The following is a 15,936-nucleotide window of genomic DNA, read 5'->3' on the forward strand; positions in this document are numbered from 1 at the left end:
CTGTCTCATATAATCCTTACAAGAAATCTCTGAGACAGACAGTAGTTTTTTTCTGTATAACCCATAAGGAAAGAGACTGAGTTAGCTCATTGTTAACCATTTTTGAGGTTATTGTAACTCAGATGTGCCTCAGGCTGATGATAATGTTCTAAAATTAGATTGTGGTGATAGTTGTATACTTCTGTGAATATACTCAAAACTATGGGGTTATATACTACAATTAGTATGTGAATTAAATCTCAATAAAGATGTTTTTTAAAAAAGTGTCACTGCATTGGTTGGAGTGGTGGTCACCTTTCGCTTGCCTTTCTGTAGCCCAGCCCATAACAATCCTTAGGGCCCTGTAGAAAAGCACTTTGAAAGTCATGTTGATTTCTATCTCCATTTTTAATTTTTATTTTTTTTGAGACAGGGTCTTGCTCTGTCACCCAGGCTGGAGTGCAGTGGCGTGATCTCTGCTCACTGCAGCCTCCATCTCCTAGGGTCAAGTGATTCTCATGCCTCAGCCTCCCGAGTAGCTGGGGCTACAGGCATGCACCACAACGCCTGGCTAATGTTTTTGTGTTTTTAGTAGAGAAGGGGTTTCTCTGTATTGGCCAGGCTGGTCTCGAACTCCTGGTTTCCAGTAATCGGCCTGCCTTGGCCTCCCAAAGTGTTGGGATTACAAGTGTAAGCCACCATGCCCTGCCTCTATCTCCATTTCCCCTACCTCCAACTTTGATAGAGATGCAGTGGTGCTTTGAAGTCTGAAGTACCATGGTTGCTGGAAGCAGATCCGTGGTTAGCTAACTGACAGCGAGGTTGCCTCAGTTCCTGGGGAGGTATAGATGACTTTTGAGAATGTCAGACTGAAGAGTCCTGGAGCATTCTCTTTTGGAGAATTTCTCCCTCTTTCCCTCTTTTTATTCCTTCCTTTTCCTTTTTTGTAGTTAGTACTGCTTCTGGGGAAGTTAAGATGTCAAAGAATCTGTGGGACAACCCTGGTGGCAATTCCCTCTTACCCATATACCAGGGGCCTGAATCAATTTCTTGACCCCTACTATGTGACATTACATGTGAGGAGTTGTCAAAGACAGCCAGCCAAGTGGCTCTAGTTTTATTTTTCCTTGATTCACCTTGTGCTCAGGGCCTCTCTCTGATTCCCATGGCTGCTATATCACTCCCAGAAGCCATACTGGCACCTGAGAAGCAGAGCTCTTCTTTTGGTCCCTGGACCCAATTCTGAACATAACTTTTCTTTGCATTCCCTGCACACAGCTTTGACAGCCTGGAGCTACTGCTGCTGCTGCTTTTTCTCTTTCTGCTCCTCCTCCTCCTCTTTCTCCTTTCTTTTTTTTTTTTTTAGATGGAGTTTCCTCTTGTTGCTCAGGCTGGAGTACAGTGGCGCAGTCTCGGCTCACTGCAACCTTCGCCTCCTGGATTCAAGCGATTCTCCTGCCTCAGCCTCGCGAGTAGCTGGGATTACAGGCATATGCCAGCATGCCCGGCTAATTTTTGTATTTTTAGTAGAGACGGGGTTTCATATGTTGGTCAGGCTGATCTCGAACTCCTGACCTCAAGTGATCCGCCCGCCTTGGCCTCCTAAAGTGCTGGGACTACAGGTGTGAGCAACCGTGTCCAGCCTCTTTCTCCTTTCTTAAAAAAATTTACTATATGCAAATTTACTTCAGCATTGGTTTCTGGTATATATATTTTTTGCTACAGTAATTCTTCTTTGACTTCAGTTTGGAGGCACTGCTCTGCCTTTTTTCTTTCTAGTTCTCTGCCTGTATCCTGGTGCAGTCATCATCTTGTCTCCTACTTCATGGAACATTCTGACCCCCTGCTCTTAATTCAGGCAAAGCATGGATTGAAGTCTGCTCAGGCCCTTTGGACAGCACAGAGATAGCTGACACCATGAATGACGTAATTTTTCAAGTGAAACCTGCTCCTTAGGCTAAAGAAATGTCCTGTTCCCATTCTTCCTTGTAAGTACTTATAGGGTGGCTGTAGAATTCACCTACCAGGAGTGGCTCATCAGTTTATAGGCCGCAACTTCCATTGAGTTCAAGTTATTTGGCCCAGCTCATACATTCAGTCCTAACTTTTGTGAGTTTATTAGAATAGCTTTAGAATAAACTATTTGGACTTTGACTTTTTAAAAGTCTAAGCATGAGCTTTGGAGTCCAACCTGGGTTCAAATCCAAACCTTGCAATGTACTAAGTATATGGCCAAGTGATTTGGAGACTCACTTTCCTCATCTATAAAGTAATGATGAAAATAAGATACTCTTTGCCATTAACAAGCCCTAGGCTAGTGAGAGATACAATTATATAAACAGGCAGTGACAATAGCGCATTTTAAGGGCTGTAATGGTAGTATGCGTAGGTCCTGCGGGAGTTTCCAGAGGAATCAGGATGCAGTGATCTTATATGTACTGGTGTAGCAGAAGCCATATTGTCAGCCAGCACGCAGGCAAGGGTACCAGTTCCCAGACAAGCTGAGCTACATATCAGTGAGAGTAGGCATAGTTTGCAATCTGTCCCAGTACCTTAGCCAGATACAAGATGAGGCAGCAGCTCCCCCAGATGGTACCCCTCATGTTTCCAGGAAAACCCGACGGTGGCTTGCTTTGACAGATAGGGAAATTCTTTCTCACTAAGCAGGCTGTTGTTTTCCTTCCCCCTCTCTTTGTTATTGAGTCTGCTTTGTCTTTTCTGGATGGTAATCCTGTCGATGACAGGGATGAGATATATTTGTAAGACTTGTTTGTATAGATGTCTATATATGTGTATATGTCTATATGTGCCTTTGTGTTTGTGTTTTTTTTGTATGTGTGTATACATCATTTTGTGCTTGTGTGGGTATGTGTCTTTCTGCATTTAGATGTGTCTGTGTATGACAAGAAGTGGAGGGAGAAGAGGAACACTGAGCCAAGGAAGTAGGGGCTGAAAGAAAGCCCATAAATGAGGTCGAGGATCAAGGAGCAGGTTAGGGACAAAGGGTTTGGCCTGAGGTATAGGACACAGGACCTGGAAGTAAAAGCAGAGCCAGAAATGTAATCAGCAGCCCAAAGATGCTGTCAGTCTAGGCAGAATCTGGGCCCCACAGAGTGGTAGGCAGAATGCAGGTATCACCTAGCAGCCAGGAATGGTCAAGCTAGCAGAGAGAGAAAAGCCATGCTTCAGAAATTAAAAACTTCTGACTCTTCCTGTCTAAGGAGGAATTGGCAGCTGGCTCCCAAGGCCCTGCTTCCCTTCAGACCTAACTGGTGTTTGTGTTTGTTTGACTATATGTGTATTTTTTCAAGTCCTTCTGTGCATGTCTGTGTCTGCATATGCCGCACATTCAGTGTACTTGTACTTCATAGCATTAAGAAGAATTGTCTGATTCACTTAAGTTCAGTGACTTTCCTTTCATTTCCTTTCATTCATTCTTGTGTTCTTCTCCTCACTTATAAATACCTCCTTTGAAATCTTTCTTACTTTTTCATGTGCTCCTTGCCTTCTTTCTCTCTTTTTTCTTCAAACATATGTAGTGTGTGCTATGTGCTGGATGCTGGATATGCTTTGCATATTCATTTAAAGACTAATAAGATGAATTCACTACCTACAAAGGTCTCACATATTACTGAGGCAAAAAAAATACATATTCAATCCCCATAGATATTGTAACAAGAGATGAGCCCTGCATGCTCTGGAAGTACAGAAAAGAGTTAATCCATCTGAGGATGACAGGAAACGCTATCCAGAAAAGGTATTGCCTGAGATGAATTTTTGGAGATGAATAGGGGTTTACATGGGGAGGGGGCTGAGCATGATACATCATGTGGAGTAACAAGTATGATGTCCTTGGGAATCTGTGGTCAGTGGTTCTTTTAACTTGAGCAAATGTAATAGTGGGGCAGGGAGGGAGAGGTTGGGAATAAGATTAGAAAGGCAGGCTGTAGCCAGATTTGTGTGCCATACTGAGGAACTTGGATTTCATCCTAAAGTTGAAAAGCTAGAAGTAAACAGAGCTGGCCCTAATTCTGACTGAAGGTATGTCAGGAGCAGGTTTTGCAGAGGAGGTGAAGTTGGAACTTGGTTTTTAAAGATGAGCAGGAGTTTACTAGATGAAGAAAGGAAGAAGAGCATTCCAGGAAAGGGGAACTTAACGAGTAAAGGCAGGAGGCAAAAAATATGGCAACTCTGGGAGACATCAAGTAGGGAAGTATCTAGAGAATAGTTACTTCATCTATGAGATAGGGACACCAGTAACATATACCTTCAATGGCTGATGTGAGGCTTGAAAAATATCCTTTGTAAACCATAGAGCTGTGTGCAAATTTCTATAGTTGTTGTGTTATCCAGTTTCTTCTAATTTTTTGTCAGTACCCAACATGCATCAGGCCTTCTCAGGTATAGATCCACATAGGCATACACCTCAGCAGTTTGGCACTGGCTTGATGAGAGGCATGCCCTCTTTTATCTAGCCACTTGGTGTCTTGAGGAGGCAGAGGTAAGATTAGAAGTCTCTGGGAAGTCACTGGTAAGATTAGAAGTTGCTGGGTCCCTTGACAAGGGGGCTCATATTCTTTATTCTTGTTTATCCTCAGACACTAGGTTTCTCCTCAGATAAACCAGTATAAATAGTATGAGCCCCCTTGTCAAGGAGACCTAGGTTCAGAATAGTCAAACACATATGAAGCATCTTCTACATACAGGCACTGTAAGGGACTGTGCCTTAAATTATCTCCTTTTCTCCACATTGTAACTGTGAGGTAGTTTGCATTTTACAGGCTCCAGGTGACACAGTGGTAAGTGGCAGAAATGTGATTCAAGACATTATCTGTGAAATTCTTTTTCCTCTGTGACACTTCATAAGCTTTGTGATTTCTCTGGATGTTGACCAAGCTGCGTGATCAGTTAAGAGTGGAAAACTTTGTGCAGTCTCAGGCAGTATGGGGATGGAGGAGTTGGAGAGAAAGTTGCTTGGCTCTGTCTTTGGGATTGAGTGGTAACACTTGCCTCTGCATAGAACAGTGGTTCTTTCCTTCAAGGACCAACTCTCTTCTGTATATCTGTCTCACCTAGATGCTTTCAATATGTCTGATTAATCTGTGTGTCCTTGGATCTCAGCACAAGACCTGTCACATAGTAACTACTCAGTAAATATTGGTTAGGCAAATGAAAGAACAAATGGTGCTTAACAAAGGCTTCTGGAACTCCCAATGCCTGCACTATTCTTCTGCCTTCTCTTGTGTAGTACAATACTCTTAATAGGATATTTTGTCCTTAAGGACACACACACACACACACACACACACAGTGTGTATATATATTTTGTATTGCTCATTGATGCATAAGCCTAAATCCTCCCTCTTAGAGTTGATTAGATGCCAGAAGCTTCTTGGGAGAGGCATGAGTTTGTTTTATTCTCTTATATTCTTTGTCCCTAAGCCTCTTCCCATACCACTGCCCAAAGGTGAGTGTCATTTATAAGGAACACGTGATGAGCTCTAATTCTTTTTGCCAAGTCTATTGAAGTGGGTGTTCTATTTTGGAAATGGAGTCCTAGAGGTTTTCCTGCTGTTGAGTGTTTGACTGGGTTTGTGATCCTCTCAGGGTGTTTGAAAGCCATGTATAGGGATGGTAGCATGAGGGAAAACTGAGCAGTGAATCGAAGTTGCCGTTTGTTCATGGGGATTGTCAGGGAGAGACATTTCCTTAGCACCTGAAGCCAGAGCAGAGGGTGGATTTATTATATCTAGTCCAGGGATCAGCAAACTGTTTTTTTCGTGTAGCCTGCAAACTAAAAATGATTTTTACATTTTTTTCTTTCATAATTGAGATTTTATTGGTTGAGGATCAGTACAAACATTTCAATTTGTACACAATTCTTAACATACGTACCGAAAATCTAAAAAGCCATGTATTGTAATTCGTTTTTTTTAAAGTTATTCCAGTGACTTTCCAGCTTAAAATTTGGAAGCAAATTGTCCTTAAGAGGCTATCAAGTACCGGTATGTTCACATGTTGATAAGCTGTTACATACGTCCCACCAATTCACAACTGAATAGCATGTATACTACATATTCAAATTTTTAATCTTTCACAGCACAGTAACCAAGTGATTGGGAAAACAGGACTACCACAACCAAAGATGTTACAGAGTACACACAATTCTGACAGGGAGAGCCATGATCAAGGAGTGGTTTTCTTTAGGAAACAATTCTACTAAAAAATAACATGGGAATAGAAGTAATTTAAAATGTTCAAGACATTAAATGCAGGACTGACTCCATATTGTCATTTAATATGCATTGTATTATAGGATATAAAAACTAACCCCCATCTGTGGAGTGTTAAGCTGACAGCAAAGACAGTCAAAACCTCCCATAATTAAATAACCCACACTGTTTTCTGGTTGTACCAAAAAATAAACAACCAGCGAATGATTTCACCTCTTAAATAAAGCATTTACACTTAAAAGATGGGATGAGGTGGGATTCCCTCCTTCTTAAAAATGTTTCTAGAGCTACTAAAAAACTTGCATTTACAAAATAGTTGATAAAAATATTCCTCTGGATTGTACAAGAAGGGAGACAGGGACCACTGATAATGTATGATGTGTGGTATTATTCAGACTTGGCTTCTTTCTCTCCTGCCTCATCAGAGGCTGGACTCTCCTCAGTTTTCTTTTCCCTGTTTACTGCAGGTAAATGTTCTTTAGTTTCTTGGTTAGCCACTTCGGCCTGTTTTCCCTTTGCTCCCCTTTTCCCTTTTGTTTGCACTTGTTTGTCTGAAGATTTATCCTTTGCTGCTGCCTTTTTCGGCTTTGCTTCCACTTTTGCAGGAGCAGGTTTAGCAGACAACCGCGCCGATCTCCTCTTGGGCTCTTCCTTGGCGGCCCCTTCCGCGGAGCTGACCTTGCTCTTACGCATCTTTGCGGCGTGGAGGGTGCGTGCGGGATGTCTGTGAGCCGCGGCGCACCGAGAGCCTTCGCGAAGCTGGGCTGCCTGGTCGCTGCCGCTCCTCCCGCCGCCCGAGCTGCTGAGATCCCCAGAAGGGGCGGTGGGAGAACCCTGATTTTTACATTTTAAAATGGTTTAGGGGGAAAGCTAAAGAAGAATTTCAAGATGTGAAATTTATATGAAATTGAAATTTCAGTGTCTGTAAAGTTTTATTGGCATACAGCCACTCTCGTTCATCTACATATTGTCTATTGCTGCTTTTATACAAGAACAGCAGAGTTGTGTAGTTGCGACAGAGACCATATGGACCACCAAGCCTAAAATATTTACTGTCTGACTCTTTACAGAAAAAGTTTATCTGGCCTCTAGTCTAACCTATCAATTTTAAAAAAACAGCTTTTTGGAGAAAGAATTCACATACTGTGCAATTCACCCATTTATATACAATTCAATGGGTTTTAGTATATTCACAGATATGTGCAACCATCACCTCAGTCAATTAAAAACATTTTTGTCACCTCAAAAAGAAACCACATACACATTAGCTATTGTTCTTTCTCCACATTTCCCCCAGCCCTAAGCAACCACGAATCTACTTTCTCTTTCTGTAGTTTTGCCTATTACGGACATTTCATGTAAATTCAATCATGTAATATGTGGTCTGTTGTAACTAGCTTTTTTCACTTAGCATGTTTTCAAGGTGCATTCATGTTGTATCAGTACTGCCTATACATGTTCATGTATATATATCTGTACTTCATTTCTTTTCATGGGCAAATAATATTCTATTGCATGGACATACCAGTTTTGTTTAGCATTCATCAATTTATAGACATCTGGTTTGTTTCACTTTTTGGCTATAATGAATACTGCTGCTATAGACATGTATAAGTTTTTGTGTGGACGTGTGTTTTATGTTTTGTTTGGATGTATACTTTTATTTCTCTTGGGTACATACATATGAATAGAATTGCTGGGTCATATGGTAACTGTGTTTACCTGTTTTAGGAACTGCCAGAGTATTTTCCATATAAAAATGGTTCAAGTGGCTAAACCATTTTTACATTCCTGCCAGCAGTGTATGAGGGATCTGTTCTCTCCACATGCTCATCAACACTTGTTATTGTCTGACTTTTTGATTACAGTCATCCTAGTTGGTATAAAGCAATATCTCATTATGATTTTGATTTACATTTCTCTGATGACTAATGGTATTGAACATCTTTTCATGTGCTTAATGGTTATTTGTATATCTTCTTTAGAGAAATATTTTCTCAGATCCTTTGCTCATTTATTTTATTTTTTATTATTTAAAAAAATTTCCATCTTCATTTTATATTCATGGGGTACACGTGCAGGTTTGTTACAAGAGTGTATTGCGTGATGCTGAGGTTTGGGATTCTATTGATTTTCTTATGCAGATAGTGACCATAGCATCCAATGGGAATTTTTTCAGTCCTTCTCCCTATCCCCACTCCTTTTGGAGATCCCAGTATCTATTGTTCACATCTTTGTGTTTGTGTGTACCCAAGATTTAGCTCCCGCTTACAAGTGGGAACATGCAATATCTGGTTTTCTGTGTCTGCATTAATTCACTTAGGATAATGGCATCCAGCTGCATTCATGTTGCTGCAAAATATTTTCATGGTCAATATGTACCACATTTTCTTTCCTTTCTTTTTTTTTTTTTTTTTTTTTTTTTGAGTCAGGGTCTTTCTCTGTCACCCAGACTGGAGTGCAGTGGCATGATTCCAGCTCGCTGCAGCCTCAATCTCCTTGGCTCAAGCATTCCTCCCACCTCAGCTTCTGAGTAGCTGGAACTACAGGCATGCGCCACTGCCTGGCTAATTTCTTTGTATTGTTTTGTAGATACGGGGTTTTGCCATGTTGCCCGGGCTGGTCTTGAACTCCTGGGCTCAAGCTCTCCTCCCGCCTTGGCCTCCCAAAGTGCTGGTATTACAGGCGTGAACCACCGTGCCTGGCCTGTATCACATTAATTAATGGCATCTAGTTTGATTTCATGCCTTTGCTATTGTGAATAGTGCTCCAGTGAACATATGAGTGCACATGTCTTTTTAGTAGAATAATTTATTTTCCTTTGGATATGTATACGGTAATGGAATTGATGGATCGAATGGTAGTTCTATTTTTAGTACTCTTAGAAATCTCCAAACTGCTGTGGCCGGGCGCGGTGGCTCACGCCTGTAATCCCAGCACTTTGGTAGGCTGAGGCGGGTGGATCACCTGAGGTCGGGAGTTCAAGACCAGCCTGACCAACATGGGGAAACCCAATCTCTACTAAAAATACAAAAAAATTAGCCGGTCATGGTGGCGCATGCCTGTAATCCCAGCTACTTGGAAGGCTGAGGCAGGAGAATCGCGTGAACCTGGGAGGCGGAGGTTGCGGTGAGCCGAGATTGTGCCATTGCACTCCAGCCTGGGCAACAAGAGTGAAACTCCATCTCAAAAAAAAAAAAAAAAAAAAAAAAAAAAAAAAAAAAAAAAAAACCTCCAAACTGCTTTCCACAGTGGCTGGACTAATTTACATTCCCATCAACTGTGTATAAGTGTTTTCTTTTCTCTGCAGCCTTGCCAACATCTGTTTTTTTTTTTTTTTTTTTTTTTTTTAGTTTTTAATAATGACTTTGCGTCCTGGTATGGTGGCTCATGCCTGTAATCCCAGCGCTTTGGGTGGCGGGTGGATTGCCTGAAGCCAGGAGTTCGAGACCAGCCAGGGCAATGTGGCAGAACTTGGTCTCTACAAAAAAAAAAAATACAAAAATTAGCTGGGCATGGTGATGTGTGCCTATAATTCCAGCTACTCAGGAGGCTGAGACATGAGAATGGCTTGAACCCAGTAGGCGGAGGTTGTAGTGAGCCGAGATTGGGCCACTGCACTTTAGCCTGGGTGACAGAGTGAGACTCTGTCTCAAAAAAAAATTTAAATAAAATAAAAAACCTTTACTTATTTTTAAATTGGGTTTTCTTTTTGGTATTGAGTTGTTAAAGTTCTTTATATATTTTAGGTACAAATCCCTTATGAGATACGTGATTTGAAAATATTTTCTCCCATTCTGTGGGTTGCTTTTTCACTTTCTTGGTTGTATCCTTTGAAGCACAGAAGTTTTAAATTTTGATGAAGTCCAGTTTATTTATTTTTTTGCTGTTGTTTCTGCTCATACTTTTGAGGTCATGTCTGAGAAACCATTGTCAAATCCAAGGTCGTGATGACTTACCCCTGTGTTTTCTTCTAAGAGTTTTAAAGGCATCTGAAGCTTAATGTGCACTAGCTGGATTCTAAATATCCTCTCATCCAAAACCTGCTGTATATACTGCCTTCCTCATCTCAGTTGAAGGCAAGTCCATTGTTTCAGTTGCCTGGGCAAAAAATATTCTAAATAATTCATAATTTTTCCTCAACTCCACATCTATTGGTAAATCCTGTGGGTTCTCCCTTTAAAACATATCCAAAATAGAATCATTTCTCACTATCATTCCACTGCAGGCACCAAGTCTCAATAGTCTCCTAGCAGATAATCATGTCTACATTTATTCTCAATGTAGCAGCTAGAGAGCTTTTTTGAAAAAAAAAAAAAAAAAATGTAAACCAGATCATTTCACTCTCCTCAAAACTTCATTTTTTTGTTTGGTGTGAAGGCCACAGTCTCCACAAAAGTTAGCAAGGCCCTCTGTGATCTGGTCCCCACTTATTCTGATCTCCTCTCTGACTTATATTCCCCTTGTCACTCACTGTAGCCACACTCTTTGGTGTTCCTTCATACTCTTTTATATTCCTGCTTTAGGGCCTTGGTTCTAGCTTTTGCCGCTGCCTGGACTATTGTTTCCTTAGGTATTTAGTTTATGCCCTCATATTTCCATATAAAATATACTTTGTGGCTGGGCGTGATGGCTCACGCCTGTAATCCCAGCACTTTGGGAGGCCAAGGTGGGTAGATCACTTGAGGTCAGGAGTTTGAGACCAGCCTGGCCAACATAGTAAAACCCTGTCTCTACTAAAAATACAAAATTAGCCGGGCGTGGTGGCATATGCCTGTAATCTCAGCTACTCGAGAGGCTCAGGCAGGAGAAATGCTTGAACCCAAGAGGTGGAGGTTGTGGTGAGCAGAGATTGTGCCACTGCACTCCAGCCTGGGCGACAGAGGGAGACTCTGTCTCAAAAAAACAAAAAACGAAACAAAAACCCCAAAAATATTCTTTGTCATTTGTCATACTTCATCTTATCAAAGAGACCTTTCCCAGACCACCCTATTTAATAATGAAATCTGCACCTCTACTCCATTCCTGGCACCCAGATCTTCATTATGAATCACTTTTTAAAATAATTTTTAAGAACTTATCATCATCTGGATTTTATTATTTAACCACTTATTGTTTTATTATTTATTGCCTAGAATATAAAGTTCATAAGGGAAAGGGATCTGTTTTGTTCACTGCTATATCTCCAGTACCTAGAACAGTACCTGGCTCACTGTTGGTACTTTTTTGTATGGATTCAAAGTACTATCTGGGGGGTCACTTAAAGAGCTTCCTTTAGTATTTTTTTGTAAGGTGTGTCAGTTAGCAATGAATTTTCTCAGTGTTTGTTTATCTGGAAATGTCTTTATTTTCACAAGAGTTTTGCCGGATGTACAATTCTTGGTTGACATCCTCTCACTTCAGTGAGCCCTTTCATCATGTTATCCCGTTGTCTTCTGGCATCCATTATTTTTGGTGAGAAGTTAACTGTTAATCTTACTGGGTTCACATGTGTGTGATGAGTCATTTTTCTCTTGCTGCTTTCAAACTTTCTCATTGCCTTTGACTTTTAGCGTTTTACTTAATGTGTCTATTTGTGGATCTCTTTGCATCTATCCTATGTGGAGTTTATTAAATTTTCTTTATGGGTAGATTAATGTTTTTCAAAACTTGGGAGGTTTTTCAGCCATTATTTCTTTGAATATTTTTCCTTCTCCTTTTTCTTTCTTTCTTTCTTTTTTTTTTTTTGAGACATAGTCTCACTCTGTCACCCAGGCTGGAGTACAGTGGCACAATCTCAGCTCACTCCAATCTGACTCCTGGGTTCAAGCGATTCTCATGTCTCAGCCTCCCCGAGTAGCTGGGATCACAGGCGTACACCACCACACCCGGCTAATTTTTGTATTTTTAGTATAGATGTGGTTTCGCCATGTTGTCCAGGCTGGTCTTTAACTCCTGGCCTCAAACAATCCACCCACTTTGGCCTCTCACAGGTGTGAGTCTTTCTGCTCCTTTTTCTTTATCTTCCCCTTCTGGTATTCATATATTGGTGTGATTAATGGTGTTCTACATTTCTCTGAGGCTCTGTTCATTTTTCTTCATTCCTTTTTCTCTGTGTTTTTAGGATTGTATAATCTCTATCAGTCTCTCTTGAAGTTTGCTAATTCTTTCTTCTGCCAGTTCAGATCTACTATTTAGCCCCTCTCCTAATTTTCCACTTCAGTTATTGTACTTTTCAACTCCAGAACATCCATTTGGTTCTTTTTTTAAAACAATAATTTGTCTCTTTATTGACATTATTTGATGCAACATTGACATCATGCATTCCTTTACCTCTTTAAAAATCATGATTTTTTTTTTAATCTTTGGACATATTTATAATGGCTAATTTGTAGTCTTTTTCTGTTAAATCTGACATCTGGTCCCTCTTACTGAGAGTTTCTGTTGCCTATTTTTTTTCTGGTATATGGGTCACACTTTCGTGTTTCTTTGTTTTTTGTTTTTTTGTTTGTTTGTTTGAAGCTGAACATTTTTGATAATATATTGTAGCAACTTTGGGTACTTGTCTGATTCCTCTGGGGCTTATTATTATTTGCTTGTTTATTTATTTAATGACTGGCTAGATTGTTTAAGTGGTTGATCCCCCTCCTCCCACAGTGTGAATCCTCTGATGTTGGTCCTCAGAGGACTTTGGTATGCCCACAGTCATATTTGGATGATAATGGTTTGGGCAGAACTTTGACTGTCTCTTTCCCTGGCCACACCCAGCTTTTTAGGTTCACTAATTGCCATCTGGTTGCTCTGCTCTTTTCAGCAATGCCCTGAGGCATAAATTGCTTCCCAGACTAATCCAACTATATTAGGGTTCCTTTGAAGGGATAGTTCCTGAGGTCATTGTTTGAGATTTGTTCTTTTTTGGTTTGTTTTTGGAGATAGAGTCCCACTCTTTCACCCAGGCTAGAGTGCAGTGGCGTGATCATGGCTCACTGCAGCCTCAACCTCCTGGACTCCAGTGATCCTCCTACTTCAGCCTCCTGAGTAATTGGGACCACAGGTGTGTGCTACTACACCTGGCTTCTTTTTTTTTTTTTTTTTAAGTTCTGGGATATATGTGCAGGATGTGCAGGTGGCCTGGCTAATTTTTAAATTTTTTGTAAAGATGGGGTCTCCCTATGTTGCCCAGGCTGGTGAAATTTGTTCTTACCCTGAGAGACTCCTCCCAGCTGTCTCTTTCCCTAGTTATCTCCAGCAAATTCTCTAGTCTACAGTTTAGCCTATATCTCCAATGAATCTGCTAATCTTTTCCTTTCACCACAACTTCTACTCTTTTGAGAGTACCCTACCCTTAGTCTTGAAATTCTCTACACTCTGTCACAGATGAGGTCATTTCCCCTGGGAAGAGATTCAGAGCTCTTTGTTTTATAGCCTGCTTCCTCGGCCAGGCAAAATCTTTGAGTCACGGTTCTGGAGCTAGGGTGGGGGACAATGACATGCTTCTGAGTGACACCACCACTTTAGGAGCTGAGGACTTGGTGGAGGGGTGGCAGTAGCCTCAGGTCTTTTTGGTTTGCTTCTCCCAGAGTGTAATCACCATCTTATGAGCCAGGGCAATGCCAGTTGTGGCTCCAGTATTCTCAGTGGCACTGCATCCAAGGTAAAGCTCTCGTCCTATGAGTGGGGTTTAAACGGGACAAAAGAGGCCCACCTTTTAGCTGCACTCACTTAGAACTTAGCCCCAGCAACAGGTAGCTGGGGGAAGGATCAGAAATGCTAATATCCTGCTCAGGACATTCCAGGCAGCTAACCCTTTAACAGGGAGCTTGAGAGAGAAGGTCTGTGTTTTTAGCTGCATCAGTGTGCAGTGGAGTTTCTGTGTCATTGAGTTGGGAGAGGCAAGGCGGAGAACAGGTCTTGGTTTAAATATTGTGGACTCTCGCTGTTCTTAGATTTTCTTGAGCATATGTTTCTTCATTGGCTGTGTGCCTTTAAGACCATTTCCAGAAACTTTAAATGGTTGCTTTTGAAAAATAAGTTTCACTAGTTTTACTGGAGAGTGGGTCTTTGGAGCTTCTCATGCTGTCAAACTAGAAGTCCCTTCTAACCCATCAATTTTGTAACTCTTCTTTCTCATAGTGCATTTTCTCCAGTCCTATGCATTCAGCCTATCTAAATGTGGCAGTGTTTACCCCAATTAAGAAGATAATCTCTTTCCTCTGGGGAAATATTTTCTAATTAGTGATCTATTTCTGTCCTCCTTTCATAAAACAAAGGTTCCCCAGACAGTATTCTTTGGCTAGCCTGGATACTTTGGTTCTGACAGTTTGTAAGACTGGAGATGTTAGAGTTTCTCTGTCTTTGCCATTCTGGCCAGGTACCCGGCAAGCTGAAACTTTTAATGCTGCCTCTAGGATTTGACCTGTGTCATGTGCCCAGTGTTTTGGTGGGGCATCAACGATGATTCCATGACAAGCACTGAGCTTTCTCATTGACCTCAGAGGGATTCTCTGTATCTATGTATGTGCTAGGTGCTGGAAAAAAAGGAGTAAAAGGAAAGGCAGTGTTGCTGCCTTTGAAGAAGTTCCCCTAGTGGTGGAGATAGCCATAAAACAGATAAGGACACTATAATTTATTAAGTGGATAGTGTGAGGCACAATGGCGTGCACCTGTAGTACCAGCTACTTGGGAGGCTGAGGTGGGAGAATTGCTTGAGCCCAGAGTTTAAGACCAGCCTTAGCAATATATCGAAACCCTGTCTCTAAAAAAAAATAAAATTTTAAGAGTGAACACTGTGATAGAGTTGCAGAAGAGGACGCCCTAAGTCAGCTTTTCCCATGTTATAGTCACTGACACATAATCCGGATCTCAACAGATGACTAGGAGTGATAAGGAGAATGTTTTAAGTGAGGGAATAGCATGTACAAAGATATTGTACAGGTGAAAAGCCTGGTACTGTCAGAGAGTTTTAAGTAATTCATTATCATTGGGAATTGGGAATTGATTATCATTGGGAATGAGAGGAAGTGGCAACTGATGCACTGAGGAAGGCCAGCCCATAGAGGAGGGAGGGTCTTGCATAAAGTTGTAAAGTTTTGATTTTAAATGGAGTTAAAGCTTTAAAAGCTTTCAAAGAATCATAGAGTAGAACAGAAAGGACCTTAGAGGTTAGTAGACTACAATGTCTTGTCTTAACTATCTCCATTCCTAACCTCTTGACACATGGACTTCATATAGCAAGCACTTAGAAAATATCCGTTTTCTACCACCTCTATAGGTCTTCCTTACATATGAGGGATCAGCATCACTGCAATAGTGGGCCCTAGGATTGTACGTTCTTTTAGTATCTTTAATCCTTCTTAAAACATATTACACACACACACAGACAGGAGAGCTTATTTTGTGCCAGGCACTATTCTAAGGTATTTAGTTGAATTTACTCATTTATGCTTCCCTCAACATGAGGGTTGTTAGGTTTTGTGCTACTATCTTCATTTTACAAATGATGCAAGTTATACACTGAAACTAAGTGGTGGAACGAGGATTCAAACTCAGGCAGCCAGGTCTAGAATCAAACTCTAAAGTATCATGTTACATTGAATCCAAGCTAGTGTAACTCTCTGGCTCCTGGCTAAATATCTTTCTTTTAGATAGGCTGACAATTTGGGGACCTTTTTCTTTCTTCTATTCAATAGACAATTATGTCTTGACTAGCTATTGTAAGCTAAGCTCTCTGCTACATGTTATAGGA

At 41.0% G+C, this 15,936-nt stretch overlaps 2 protein-coding genes across 15 annotated transcripts in view; one reads left to right on the forward strand and one right to left on the reverse strand.

The window, feature by feature from the left end:
• Nucleotides 1–15,936, forward strand: part of STIM1 (stromal interaction molecule 1) — a 228,216-nt gene that overhangs the window by 115,727 nt on the left and 96,553 nt on the right. The gene's annotated exons all lie outside the window — the stretch shown is intronic.
• Nucleotides 6,499–6,905, reverse strand: LOC107967002 (non-histone chromosomal protein HMG-14-like). The gene has a single exon (XM_054661938.2). The coding sequence runs from the start codon at nt 6,903–6,905 to the stop codon at nt 6,600–6,602; it is 306 nt and encodes a 101-aa protein (XP_054517913.1). The 3' UTR covers nt 6,499–6,599.

Source organism: Pan troglodytes, chromosome 9, assembly GCF_028858775.2.
Source record: "Pan troglodytes isolate AG18354 chromosome 9, NHGRI_mPanTro3-v2.0_pri, whole genome shotgun sequence".
Taxonomy (NCBI): domain Eukaryota; kingdom Metazoa; phylum Chordata; class Mammalia; order Primates; family Hominidae; genus Pan; species Pan troglodytes.